The sequence below is a fragment of the Nyctibius grandis genome, chromosome 28 (assembly GCF_013368605.1).
Source record: "Nyctibius grandis isolate bNycGra1 chromosome 28, bNycGra1.pri, whole genome shotgun sequence".
NCBI classification, from domain to species: domain Eukaryota; kingdom Metazoa; phylum Chordata; class Aves; order Nyctibiiformes; family Nyctibiidae; genus Nyctibius; species Nyctibius grandis.
Genome location: NC_090685.1, coordinates 3,094,969 through 3,109,285, shown reverse-complemented (window position 1 = coordinate 3,109,285; position 14,317 = coordinate 3,094,969). Strand labels below are relative to the sequence as shown.

Genomic DNA, 14,317 nt, shown 5'->3' with positions numbered 1-14,317 from the left:
CGCCTCGTACCATGCTCTGGGGGCAGGTTGGTGGTGGAGCAGGAGCTGGAGAACTTGCTGTCTCCATCCCATGCCTCTCATGCACCAGCTCGGTCCCATGCTTAGGAGGGGTTTTGGGCTTTGAGCCTGTTTTTGTTTAGATGGCACCAGAGATGTTTTAGGGTGGACATTCCCACAGTCCCCGTCTCTGCTCTGCTGGAGGCTTTCTGCAGTTCCCCACTGTGCAAGTTCTCCCCCTGACGTTGCATCATCTGAGAAAGGGTCCTTTCCCTCTCCCACCACTGTTTTCAAACTGGGAGTCCCTGTTTCCTTAAGGGTGCTATCCATGAGCTAAAACACAGAGCCTCTTTCCTGCATTGGCCAAAACTGCTCTGTGGGCTGCCGTTGCCTCTCTACTGCTCAGGGAATGAAACCTGGTGGCTTTGAGGTGGTTTGCTTTGCTTTGAAAACTTAAGGTGCCCCACACCCCAGCTGTGCTTGGTAACTTTGGGTCAGTGCTTTTATTTAAGGGTGATATGGTCACAGGAGCTTAGAGGAGAAACTTAAATGACCTTCAGCCCCTTTGGTCCTCAGTGGGAGTGTTCACAGGGGTCGGACAGGCTTTGGCTGTGCCATAGGGTGCTTTGGTCTGTGATTTTTCTGTTTGTGACTGCCTGTGGCTCTGCAGATGGTCTGGCAGATCTTGAAAACCCATAACATTTCACTTGCTCGGCTTCATTTCATCATTTTCTCCTGTACACCAGCTTCTCTTAGTGGTGTTTATAACCCTTGCAAACCACAATTATCATCGGCAATTACCTTGAAAACTATAATTCCCACTGATGCAACCTGTGCTTCCTGCTGCTCGGTGCAAGTGCTGAGGCAGCGTTGCCCGGGGAAGCTGTTTTCATCCGTTACTCGAACAAATTATGCAAATAATTGTTACTTAGAAATCTGGTGGAAGAGAAAACCAAACCGCATTGCTGATTTGTTGTCGGGTCAGCTTTGCTTGGTCCATTTGGGTGCTCTGGGAAATGCACATCCTCTTGGCCACTGAGCTGTAGCAGATTAAGAAGTTACCACCCCTCCCTACTGCTTGTTATCCTACAGCTGAGACGCGCTCAGCTTGCCTGGCTGGGCAGTGTAACGCTTGCTTACGTGATGGGTGGTTGAAGCAGGCCAGTGCTTTGAAAAGCCCTGTAGTCAGCCCTGATGCTTGGCAGAGCACAAGAACTTCTTAACCTGCTTTACTGCAAACACCCACAAGCGCATCTGGCCACAGCTTCCCTCTGCCACGCTGCTGCTCCACATCCCTGATGGCTCCACAGGGTCAACGCTCGAGTGAACGTGGCTCTCGAGAAATCCTTGCCTGCTTCGACAAACCATTTTCCCTACTGCACACTTTATGTGCAACACTAAATCTTTTGCTTAGCCGATGTGGTCGGTTGTACAGGTAAGCTCAACCTTCATGGGCACCAGATCAAATGGGTGTGCAGCTCTACATCTCCAAGATCAAACCCCCAGCTGAGCAGGCAGTCCGTGATCCTTCTCTAAGCTTGGTTTTGCCACGGAGGTGATAAGCGTTCAAGTTTGCCACCTGAAGTTTTCTTCCTCCCCAACCCAGGGTGACCTCTCCATGTGATCGTTTCTTGCTGAGATGCTGGTAAGGCCACCAGACCCATGTGCCACGGGGCTTGTGTGCATCACGGTGCCTGTTCAGAAGCGGAGAGCCCATTATTTTAGCTGCTGGCAGACGGGAGCAGTTTGATAAGTGCTCTGCGGAGCCTGTGCTTCCTCTCGTACGTTGACAGGGACCTATTTTGTGCAGACCTTGGCACCGCTGTCCTGCGCACCGCTGTGGGGATGGTCCCTGCTGCCCTTGGGCTGTGTGGTCCTGGCAGTGGATGGCTGCAGGCAGCTAGAAAGCTAGCACCTTTGCATGAAACCTGACTTTTTCAACAAAGCACCGACTTCTAGGAGAAAGCCTGCCTCGGAAGGTCCCTGCTTGTGCATCTGTGTGTTTAGTTTAAAGGACTTGCATTTACTTAGTCGATGGGTGGTTCAGCTGAGACCATATGGCCAAAAAATGCATTTTTCCAGCCGAGCGTACACGCAAGATGCAGTATGTAAAACACGGGCTTCTCAAGTGCTAAAAAAACTCAAACGCGTTCCTGCTGTGACCCAGATGAGACTGTGAAATTTTGGATTAGTCGTTGCTAAATGCAGGACTCGGTTTGAGGGAGATGAGAAAAACATCAGGCTCAAACTGTGTTTCATCACGTATTTCATCTAATGATGTATCTGGGAAGTTTGGGGAGCTGAAAATTGGTCTTCCCTTTGAGGAGAGGGCTTGCTGTTAGATCAAAGATGGCACGCCAGCAATCGCAACAGTGCCGCTGCCAACTATTTCCATCACCAGTTCTTAGAAGAGGTTATATTTGGGGGATGTTGGATTCTGCACGGCTTGGGCTGCACGCTGTAGGCATGGAGGCGAGCACTGCGGTAATGTTTTCGTAAGTGTGAGGTTTTTTATTTTATTTTTATTTTTATTCCTTTTTCAATTTGATTTGGACAAGCGAGTCCATGTGGGAGCCTCAGGACTGACAGCTCTTGCTTTTATCCGATGGGCACCGAAGGGAAGATGCTGCTCGCAGAACTTTGCTGCCAGGATTTCAAAGGCTCACTTTTGACGCACAGAGGACATGGTAGCATGCGAGTGGGCATTCCTTTAAATGCCCTGTCTAAAATGCATAATCCTCGGGGCTTTTGTGCCAGAGAAGAGGACAGAGCAATCTCCGAGTGCTGCTGTAGCCCGCTGAGCGTAGCTGTGGGCACTCCAGACTATTTTCAGACGCGGGGAGACTTAAAGTAATTGCCTGCTCTTGAGAGACTGCTTGGAGGCCTTTGCCGGAGATGGGGGAAAAGGAGGCGTCTTGTCCTGCAGAAACGTGGCTGTGACTCATTTCCCATTAAACACAAGATGGTCTTAAAATCTGAAGCCTGAGGTTTCCCCCGCTGATGCTAGTGGAGCTCTTTTGCAGTCACGCGGATGAATGGAAAGGACTTTGAAAGCCCTCTGAAAATCCTTGCAAAAGTTTTAACTTCTCTTTGACTTTGCTCTGCGCTTCTCCCACCGTGCCCTGTGCGTGCTGGCTTCGAGGACAAGCCTGGGTGTGTTCCCTGGTCTGAATTTCCCTCCCGAAGCCCAGCGAGGAGGAGGACCTGGCGTATCTGAGATGCGCTTCTTGTGTGTAGGGAGAGCAGGGATGTCTGAGCGGTGCCTTGCGCCTCGGTGGCTCGGGGCAGGGCAGGTCCTACAGCACCCAGCCGAGCCCCCGATAGCAGACATGGCCGCGGGCTGCCTGCCTGCCTTACGTGGGAAGTCTTCCAGACGTGACAGCCTGTGCTAGCCTTTCCTCCTGGCGTGTTTCTCTCTTAGTAAAGGTTGTAGTTAGATCCTACGCTGCAGCAGAGCACAGGCAAAGGGGGGGTCCCTCCTCCCTGCCCTGTTCTGCAGATTTATGCTGGGCTGGGTTGCTCAGGGCCTGCCTGCAGCGCCCAGCAGACCCCAGTGCAGAGATCTTCAGGTGAGGGATTAGTGGGCTGGGATGCTCCAGCTTGCATTTGGAAGCATTGTGATTGTCTTTAAGAGCTATTTCATAGCAAGGCTCATGGCTGAGGAGCAGAGCTGCACACACAGCAATACTGCACATCTGGACCCAAGCAGGTTTGCACAGTGCTAGCCTAGATGTTGCCACACCTGCGGTGTGGGTGCACCAAGGAAAACCTCTGCTCAGTGAGGGAAGGCACTTAATGTGCAGCCAGATGCGACAGGAGCAGGTGCTCGCTCTTGGAGCCAGATCAGTTACAGCTGTGCAGTCCAGCACTGGAATCAGCTCTTGGATCTTTGACCCTCAAGTAATAGAATCAAAAAGGAAACGCTCTGATTTCCTCGTTTCTCTTTACTAGCTGAGACCCCATCTCGTGGTTTCACGTGGCATTTAGCTCAAAGTGATGCTCTTGGTTATGAGGAAAGGAGAGGAAGCTGCTCAGGCGCCAGGGCTGAGCCGCCTGCCCTGGCACTGGTTCTCATTCCCACACTTTTCTTTCTCTTGGCATCCTTGTTTCTCTCCTCTTTGTACTTACAAGGGGCCAAACTTGCATAAAGGATGAAGCAGGGAATCCCCTTTCAGGAGCCACTGGAGGGCAGATACACCGCCCTGTGCACGTCGGGGCAGGTATTGACGGACCCGATTGCTGCAGAGTGCCTTGGAAGCCAGGAGTATAACTAGGTACCAAGAGGGACGTGTCATGTTTGTAAGCAGCAGATCCACGAGCAGCTTTGGAGTGGGATGATCCACGTGTAGCCACCAGTTCTGAACCCCCTGTCCTGCACGGGGCAGGAGGCACAGAGCTTGTATCAGTGGGGCTCTCCCAGCTCTTAAGCGGTTTCCACCAGGACTGCGGCCGCTGTCAGAGCACACGGTCACTGTTGTGCTGACGTGTAATGGCACAGAATTACTGAGAAATGAGGGTGTTTCTTTATGCATTTCTGCATCACAGCAGCCCTCCTCCTGTTTGTGTTGCCAGCGGAACGGGGGGCAGTGGTTAGCTTTAGCTAGAATTCAGTACATATTTTTTGTATGCTCTGGACTGTTTGAGATGTTAAAGAAGTGAGGTTTCTGTTCCCAAGTTAGACGGAGCCTGGCTGCAGTCCGAAGGGAGGACACGGCACAGAGGTGCTGCCTGGCTTCTCCCCAGCACCGGTGTTGTTTTTCATTTGGCTGCGCGTACTCGAGGGGACACTTTTCCAAGGGGACTATCAGCTGAGTGTGATACCCCTATTCTTTCACGGATCACTAATGTTTCTGTGCTGGCTGCCTTGGGGAGAGACCTGGGAAAGTATCTCCCTCCTTCCCGGGTGTGGGAGACCGCTGCTCTGCCGAGCATGAAGTCATTTCAAATTCCTCGTTAATCTCCTGATCCGTTGGGAGTGCCACCTCATTTGCATGGCTGAAGCGTTGTGTCACATTAAAATTAGCTGGTTTTTACTTTGGTAGTAAACCATTTCCATGGGCATGTGACACTCCTATTCCATCTCTGGGTGCAGCTCTTGGCTCTTCTTCCCATCGGTGTGTCTAATGGCAAGGTCCCACTGAACTGGCACCTGGGCTGCAGGAGCCCGGAGCTGGTTCATGGAGGACCACAGAGAGAATAATGCAGAGCAGGCACGGCACTGAAAAAATATACACGGGTATATTTATATATGACCTTGGAAAATAAGACAGCCCTTGGCATCCCATCCCGGTCCTTCAGATGGTATGTAAGGGCTGAGTGTTGCTGCATGACAACACTGGCCAATGTTTCATGCAGACATATCTGCAGATGTAAGTGCATGTGAGCAAGGGTTCTGTGCCGTAAATCCTGGCTTGCTCTTGAGCGTGTATGCTCTTAGCTTTGGTTCTCTTGGACCCTTCTTGCCTCTCTGAAAGTACCATGTATTTTCACTGCATGCATTCAGTTGCTTTCAGGTGTAGTGATCTACACAGGGATGGGGAGTTTGGATTAAATTTTCCTACTGTTGGAGAACTTTAGGCCAGGATTGGATTTCTGGGGTTTGGTTACTCTGTGCTCGGAAGGGCACGTGAGGACATACGTGTTGTCCAAATCAGTGAGTGCCTCTGAATTTGCGGCGTCACTCCTACCTTGTAATGCTTGTACAGTAACCCATATTGCCTTTCTTTTCCAGGGAAGGGAACGAACCTGGGGATTCTGCGAAGATCACATACAGCGAGCTGCTGCACAAAGTCTGTCAATTTGCCAATGTCCTCCGCAGCCAAGGTAGGCGGCTGAAGCAATAGGAGCGTTGGATACTGGGAAGGCATTGGGCCGGGGTTTTGGAGATTGCATTCATTTGTTGTGTGGTTGCCAGTCTATTGAGTAATTCTGTGCAAAATGCTTCACTTCTCTCTCTGCTTCCCCAGTTGTAAAGCAGGGTGGATACAGATTTGCTCTGCAACACCGTTTTGGAGATTGATCTCTGGCTCTGTCTGTGAAGAGTAATCACTGCTGGTCATGTCAGCTGTACAAGGAAGAAATCTGCTCAAAACTTCCTGCTCTGGGGTTTTCCAACGAGCAGTGGGCACTGGTTACATTTCTGCCTCCTTCAAGGGCTGTGTCCAGTGAGAATGTGGAGTGTTCATTGCAGTCATCTTACAAGAGCCATAGGGCTTGAAAACCCAAGGCTGCTTCAGCTCTAACTCCAGCTGCAGCTTTATTGTGTGCATACAAATGTTGATTTAAAATCATCAGTTTATTTCTGTATCCTGTTCTGTTGACATGTGACATGTTCATTTTGACAAACGCCACGTTCATTTTCCCTCCACAGGGGTGAAAAAAGGAGACCGCATTTCCATCTACATGCCCATGATCCTGGAGCTGGTTGTAGCCATGCTCGCCTGCGCCAGGATTGGAGCTCTGCACTGCATCGTGGTAGGAACAAGCCCTTTGCGTTGCTCTCTGTGCTGAGCTCTTTGGGGGGAGCAGCTTTTGTTTTTGGGAGAGGAGCTGGAAGGTTCTGTGCTGACCATGAGATGGATGGAAACTAAATTAAGGTGCTACTGTTTACTAGCCCTTTTCTGCGTTAACTGTGGAACGAGCTCCTTTAGCTCTCTCCATCAGTGCCTGGTGGTGTCATTCACCATGGATGAACTGCACAGCTGCTGCTGGGTTTTTGGGTTGGGGGTTTTATGTGTTATTGCTGACATGGTCGTGTGATCTCTGTCAGTTTGCAGGTTTCTCAGCGGACTCTCTTTGCGAGCGGATTCTTGACTGCGGTTGTTCTCTCCTCATCACGGCAGGTAAAACATGCATCTGTGTTCTGAGCCAGTACTGTTGCCTGTCTGGAAGGTCTTTCTTTTAAAGCCAGATGCACTTGGAAATGGAAGAGGAAGGGGCAAGTGCTTCAGCTGAGCTGCCACGAGGCGGATGCGCTGCTTGTAGCTGTGCTTGAGTAGTGTTTTCCACTTTGAACGTACAGTGAAGCATCTAAGCAGCCCGCCCACTTTGTCCTGTAAAGCATGATGTCACCAACTGCTAATAACATGTTTGCAAACACTTCTCGTCCGTGTGCCTCTTCAAAACCAGCCAGATGTTTGCAAGATGTATCGTTTATGAGGCAGTCCTAAAATGAGAATTCCCTCCCTTCCTAATTTCAAGGACGTTGCTGCTGCAGCTCTCAGCCTTTAAAGCAAGGGATCAATAAAGCGGTGGCGTTTGCATGTAAGCCCACTGCATTTCTCCAGCTGTTTTTTTTGCAATAGTGCAAAAAATAGTGTTTTTATTAATAGGTCCATGGCATGGAAAGGACCCACTAAACTGCAGTCTGTGTTCTGGCTGTGTTGGATTGTTTCCCACAGCATATTCCCAAGAGACTTGTCGGGTCAGATTGGAACCTCTCCCAGGGAAGGAATTTCACCATTTCTCTTGGCATCTGTTTCTCTAGGCTAAAAGGGCGTATTAGGAAACCTTTCCCATCAGCTGCCTGTCTGCTTTCCCTCACTCCAGTGCATGAGCTCTACTCTGCCCTCCTGAAACTGCTTGTTGCTTCCAGCTGTCCCAGGCTGCCTTGGCTGTGAAGCCCCTCTAATGTTTTCCTTACCATTTTGCAGACGCCTTTTATCGAGGGGATAAGCTGATCAACTTGAAGCAGATTGCAGATGAAGCCGTCCAGAAATGTAAAGACAAGTAAGTTTGGATTCCCTTGTAAGAAGGGTGTTGCTGCCACTACCTATTCCTGCACAAATGGAAATGGGAGTTTTCAGAGGTGGGCAGACTCTGCAGCAGGTCAGACACGAGCTGCGCTACATTCCTGAGCCTTTCAGAAGTAATATGTGCTTCGACTCCCTCGCCTTAAAAATATTTTAGCTTTCCTCTTGTCCGTTCTGACCTGAAGGCCTGCATATTGGATGGGAGGATTTGCAGGAGACACTGATCCACCACCGTTATGGCCCATGGCAGGTCTCCCAGCTCTGCAGCAGCAGCTCTTGGAGTGGGAGGAAATACTGCAGTTGTGAACAGTTGGACACAGTGCCATGGGGCACATCAAGAGGAGGCTTAAGCCTTGCTCCGAAGCCACTAATTGAACAATAATGAAATAAACCGGAAATGATTCAAGTTTGGGAAATGGCTGTGTGAACAGGAACAGGCACTCCAGCTGACATGCACCAACACGTGCATAGGATCAGGGCCTGACCGCACACAAGCGTATGTTGAAGCTGCTTTATTTTTTTAAGCATCTTCACTGAGACACTGTAACCCCTAAAGAGACAGACAGATCTGTCATCAGATTTCACAGAAAAGGAAATAATCATGGTGAAATGGCTTTGCCAAGCTTACAGACACAGTGTCTGCAGAGCTTGTATGAGACTGAATGTGGTCCTGTAAGTTAGATCAAATATGAAAATTTGGGGCAGACAGTATGCATGTTACGAACTCAAACTCTTTAAAAGAACTTAACACTCTAAAACTTGAAAACATAAGCTTATATGTTTGTAAAAGTAGGTGCCTGGGAGGACAGAAGTGATCCTGAAGTTGGGAATTAACTGATGGAGACAGTGTGTTGGTACCCTGACAGGGCTGAAGGGAGATAAGATCATTTTGTTTGCATTATAGGTAGGCTGCGTTGGCCCTCATGAGGGGACAAACGCCCACTCATTTGCTCGATGTATAATCTGGCTTTGGAAGCCTTTCCTCCTCCTGAATCAGTCAGTCAGTCACGCCGAGGGATGGGAGCAGCCACCTACTATCTCCTGGGTGCGGTGGGAGGTCTTGTTCGTGGTCACAGATGGGCAAATTTGGGATTTGTAAGCAATCTCCCCAGCAGTGACCTGTGAGAGATGCTTGTGGGATCCCTGCACCCGATAAATCCCCAGTAAGCTGTGGACAGACCTCTCCTGTTCTCCGAGCTCTGTGTCCATGGCTGGTGTCCCTTGGCAGTGCATGGTGTGCCTGGAGTTTGCGTGGCAGCACATGCTCTAGCTCAGCAAAAGGAGCTCAGGGCCCCTGCTCTGCCTCCAGTGCCGCCTCTAAAGCCCACGAAGGGCAGGCTTAGCCCTGGCCTGAGCAGCCTGGTCTGACAGCTCCTGCCTTTCACAGGGGCTCCCCTTTGAAAAAGTGCGTCGTGGTGAAGCACCTGGGGAGGGAAGAGATAGCGGTGGACGGGACGTGCAGCAAGTCTCCCCCTCTCAAAAGGCTGTGCCAGGATGTACAGGTATGCTCCTGGGGGGACGAGAGCGGGGATTTTATTGCTATGGGCCCGAGCCCAGCAAATCAATCAGTGCAAAACCACTGCAGTGCTTCCCTGGATGCTCCTGTTCCCTGACTCCCACTCCTGTTTTCTCCCCTCCTTGCTGTTGTTGCATTGTGAGCAGTCTGAAAAATGGTTCCTTTGCCTTACCAAGATCCTCTCCCCGCTGCTTCCCTTAACACCATGGCTCACTATCAGCCCCCAGGACCCCTGAGAGCACACTGGGGTTACATCTTCCAGAGCCACTAGGACAAGGTGCCCGTTTTCCTCTGCCTAGTGAAGGACTTGTCCTTCCTAACCCTCTATCTTCTCCCCTTTGTGCAAAGACCAATGCCGCCCTGCACTGTAGCTGTGACAGTGGAAGCAGGAGAGGACAAACAGAGGAGATTTGTGCTCGTGGCGTGGGTTCAACGCAGCCCCCGACACGACAACAATCGTACGCTGGGAATAGCGCAGTCTCTGTGTGCTGGCACAGTCCCCGTGTCAGCTGTCGGGGCTGGGGCTTTCCCTGGCAACTGAAACCAGATGAAAGGATGTGGTGGGCCAGAGGCATGTGGCGAGAGGGGGGTGGAAGGAGGAGAAGGTGTCGTGGAGCCGTGGCTGCCCGCTGAGCTCCTGAGGCTGGTGCGCAGTCCTGCTGGGCCCGGCGGCTACCTGCTGCCTGCGTCCGCTTCAAAGGCAGGCTGCTTTCAGCCACCTGACAGCTCCGTGTCCTGCAGTGGTGCCTTCTGTCCCTGTGTGTTTGGTGACTATTTGCATTGGGTTATCCCCAGGCTGCTGCTTGCTCAGAAGTGGGTTGTATTTGGGAAGCGCACTTGAGCTTTGGGCCCTGCTCTCAGAAGGGATGGTCTGTGCGCACCCCTGGAGCAAGGAGGCTGGCAGATTCTGGACCTTTGCATTAATTTTCCTCATTCAGCCGTGTTAATTTTATTGGAGTGTTGCTCGGTGTTTGCCAGCCTGGCTGTGTTACGTTGGCCTCTTCTGCCCCTTCTCCTGCGAGGGCAGGGTAGCTGCCAAGGGGTGGGACAAGTGGAGCAGAGCAGCCTTTCTGGGGGAGGTTTCCCTGGTCGGGTGGTTGCAGAGAAGCCTGTCCCTGCGCTGGTCGCTGTTGGTGAGGTGAGGTTATTGTGCAGGGTGTCCCAGGAGGAGAGAGGAGGCTGGAGGGGGTTTCTTACCCTTTGGCTTTTGCTGCTTTACGTGTTTTCAGACACTTTATTAAAGATGGCTTTCCCTTGTGAGCACGTTTTTACCGTGCCGTTGGCTTGTGTGACGCTCTGGGACGGTCCGTGGGCTGGATGCTGGCTCTGTGCTTCTGCACCCAGCTGGCTGCGTGCAGGGGGCAGCGGGTACCCAGGGGAGGTGATGGAAACGGGTGGGCTTTTGCTCAGAGGGCATCTCCTGGCCTGGCCCCGGACCCGAGCGCTCTCCAGCCTGCCCAGATGGTTTCCCAGCATCCGGGCCTGTGGGCTTCCAGCTCCCTGCCTGCAAAGCCCGCTGTGGATCCTCCGCTTCTCGTCTTTCACACCCTCTTTGTGGATTTTTAACAGGAAAAAAAGACTGAGAGCTCACAGAGACTCCATCCGAAGGTATTTACACACAGCACTGCCTTCCTCCCATGGCACCTCCCCTCCGCTTCCCCTCCAGCACTCCACCTAACCGCTGACTCTGCACGGCCACACGTGCTCCTAACCGGGTCACCAGCAGGTGCATGTTAGCGGTAGATGCCACTCGCCGCTTGGCCAGAGCTCCCCACGGTGTCGGGGTGAATGCGGTGACACCAGCTGTGCTGCTGGAAACAAATCTGCATCCGTAAACCCCCCTGAGTGCGCGTCAGCGTGCTGAGCGGGGACGTGCAGAGCACTGGGATGCGCTGCCAGCGGCCGGGTGATGGTTCGTCTCGCTGCCTTCTAGAAGCAGCTCTCGCAACGTGCTTCCCTTTGCGGGGAGGCTGGCAGGGATCATCCGCCACAGGCAGCAAACCTGGAGCTCCAGACCCAACATGTGGATTCTGCCTGCCCCATCCAAGGAGCCGTGGCCCCAGGACCCCGCGAGCAGGCAGGCAGAGGCAGGCCTGGCCTCAGGGGCTGCGTGCCATGCCGTGGGTCTGATCTCTGTGGGGCAGTGGAATTTGGGTGCTAAAATGGAGGGATCCTTGAAGGAGGGATGCAAGAAAGCATCTATTGGATGGGCTTGTGTGAGTCTACTGTGGGCTTGTTTGACGTGGTGCCTTGCTGGGAGCTCGCTGGTGGGACAGACTTGTGGAAACCACTTCCCCATGTAAAGCCAGGAGCCCTGGGGGTCTGTGAGGGCTTTCCAAGGGGGCTCAAGTATGCCGAGCTGTCCAGCTAGTGTCTCCTGCACCACGTGTGCAGGAGCTGCATGCTGGGCTGTGGGGTCCCAGTGCCTCCAAACAGCACATGAACATCTTTAGGGCTGCAGAGGGTCCCCTGTGACCCCGTGGCTGCTCCCCGTGCCTTGGAGCACCCCAGCTGAGGGAGCTGTGGGGACTCTGCGTGGGCTGTGCCTGCGCAATGGGCGCTAGCTCTGCCAGGAGAGATGTGGCCCAGCTGGGAGCTGCAAGGCTCTGGGTCAGCGTGCCTGCCCTCGCAGAGATTTGGGGAGTGGAGGTCTGTGCTGAGGCTGGGGAGTGTTGGCTGCTCAGCTGCCCCCAAGCTCCTCTGAGGAAAGGCGAGAAGGTCATGTGGAGTTAGGTCTTGCCCTGAGCTGTGCCACCCTGGAGAGGCAGCCAGCCGGCACAACTCCCGGCGTGACCTCTGCCCGTCAGCCACGAGTGCTGGTGACTCTGTTACAGCTCTGGCATCCTCAAGCAGCTCCTTCAGGCAGCCAGTGCTGGGTGGTTCCATGTTGGAGCAGTCACTTCTTATCAGGGTAATTACCTTAAAATCCTGATAACAGATTTTTTCGGGGCTGCAGGGCCAAGCAGTGTGAGCCCAACGTGTTCCTGTCTGGGGCCGTGCTGCCGCAGGGCTCCCTGCAAGGTGTGCGGGACCGGTGGGTGTGTGGCCATGCTACGTGAGGCTTGCTGCTTCGCTGCTCCCCTGCAGCTCGGGCAGCCCAGGAGGAGCCTGTTTGCTGTGAGAGCGCAGAGCAGCTGCTGCTGCTGCAGGCCCTCTCCTGGCTGCTGCTGCTGCTGAGAGTGATCCACCAGCGTTACCAGTGGTTTGGACAACCAGCTTCAGGTCTTGCAGCCAGACCGTGTTTAAAGGTTTTCCTCGTGGCTGTGGGCTGAGAGAAGGAGCTGCTGGAGTGGGAGCTGCAGCTCTGGTGCATGGTTTGCAGGAAAGCGGTCTGGGGCAGAAGCTGTGCTGTGAACATCAGCCTGCATGGTCCATGAGGGGGGCGAGGCTGGGGCTGCACCCCTCGTCCCCCCACCCCTCGCTTTTGGGCAGGCTTGTTTTTAATCATCTGCTTTCCTCAGACCCCCTGGAACCCAGCCATGGACATGTGGTGGCACGAGCTGATGAGCAGTGCCAGCACGGAGTGTGAGCCGGAGTGGTGTGACGCGGAGGACGAGCTCTTCATCCTCTACACAAGCGGCTCAACTGGGAAACCCAAGGTATGCGTCCCAGCTCGCCGCCCACGGGGCCGGGCTGAACCACAGTGACACCTCAGCTCCGGGAACTGGTGAGGGTCACGTTAGGAGGCCCCAGTAAGAAGAGGAGCCACAGAGGTCTTGGGAAAGGGGCTGTGCTGGTCGTTCGTGCTCAGCTTCTGTTGGAGCTCAGCAGAGCGGTGATGCTCAGCTTGGCCTGGGAGGGTGAGGGCCGTGGTGGGAGCTCGCCCTGACAGCTGCCTGCCTTCTCCTTGCAGGGTGTCCTGCATACGGTGGGTGGATACATGCTTTACGCTGCCACCTCATTTAAATACGTGTTTGATTACCAACCTGAGGATGTCTACTGGTGCACAGCCGACATCGGATGGATAACGGGCCATTCCTACCTCACCTACGGACCTTTGGCAAATGGGGCAACTAGTGTGTTAGTAAGTGCTGGATGGCGGCTGGGTGCTTTTACTCCAAGAAAGTGGAGATCATGGTGCTGAGCTGCATCCCTGCATCACTCTGTGATGTGTGCTTCTCACCTGCGTGCGGTGCCCTGGGCTCTGCGAGGAAGGGTGGTGGTCCCCAAGGAGGGCATGGGTGACTGCTCGGTGGCAGACGGCGGGGCTGGTCTGTGAGTGGCTTTTGGGTGGTTGCTTTTTCAAATGCTCCCCTGTTTCTTTCCCTGAGAAGTACAAGCCTTGTGTGCCAGGGGAGCTAGGGCTGCTGTGGGGTAATGTGAGAGCTGGGTCAGGAGCAGGGAGTGATGTTCTTGCTGCTGATGCTGATCTGACAACCTGCATTTAACGCCTGTATCTCCCTTGGCAGCGTATGGCTGTAACGTGTAGACAGATCAGGGAGCCAGAGGCCTGTGCCCGAGTCCCTGGGGACATGCAAGCAGGAAAATCACTGTCATGTTGAGGGAGTGCTTTTTGGGGTTCTTGGCACTTTGGGTTGTGGTTTTGTCACTGTGTTTGGACCTCTTGCCCTTTACCATGTGGGCAGGGTCATCTGGGCTGCTGGCACTGTGTCAGTGTGGTAGCCACCCAAGTGCCCGTGCTGCTAGGGTGTTTTAGGAGACATTTGCTAGGACATCTGGGATGGGGTGATGCCAAATCCATCCCAAGGAAGCAGTAAGAGAGGTCTCTGGACTGGGCTGGTTTCACTGCATGGTGCCCCTGGCATTCCCGTAGGGACGTGCTAGGGTCCAGCTGCTGCTCCCTGTTGCTCTCAGCTCCTCCTGCTTGGGAAGGTGCTGCAGGTTGGTAGCAGTGAGGAACAGCTGTGTCACTGCCCTGTCTCCTGCTCAGTTTGAAGGTGTCCCCACCTACCCAGATGTCGGGCGAATGTGGAGCATCGTTGACAAGTACAAGGTGACCAAGTTCTACACAGCACCCACAGCTGTCCGGCTGCTCATGAAGCACGGGGAGGAGCCAGTGAAAAAGTGAGTGACAGTCCCCAGTGGCATGGGG

The 14,317-nt window shown here is 53.3% G+C and overlaps 1 protein-coding gene across 2 annotated transcripts in view; it reads left to right on the top strand.

Annotated features, from left to right (window-relative positions):
* The window catches only part of ACSS2 (acyl-CoA synthetase short chain family member 2), a 33,672-nt gene that overhangs the window by 12,724 nt on the left and 6,631 nt on the right, over positions 1-14,317 (top strand). Inside the window, exons 3-11 of one of the 2 annotated variants that reach the window (XM_068419622.1) lie at positions 5,729-5,820; positions 6,368-6,468; positions 6,767-6,839; positions 7,650-7,725; positions 9,136-9,250; positions 10,834-10,872; positions 12,726-12,863; positions 13,118-13,288; positions 14,156-14,289. In XM_068419622.1, the coding sequence (XP_068275723.1) occupies positions 5,729-5,820; positions 6,368-6,468; positions 6,767-6,839; positions 7,650-7,725; positions 9,136-9,250; positions 10,834-10,872; positions 12,726-12,863; positions 13,118-13,288; positions 14,156-14,289 (939 nt within the window). Of the gene's footprint in view, positions 1-5,728; positions 5,821-6,367; positions 6,472-6,766; positions 6,840-7,649; positions 7,726-9,135; positions 9,251-10,833; positions 10,873-12,725; positions 12,864-13,117; positions 13,289-14,155; positions 14,290-14,317 lie in introns of both variants that reach the window. The other variant, XM_068419621.1, reaches the window with a different exon arrangement.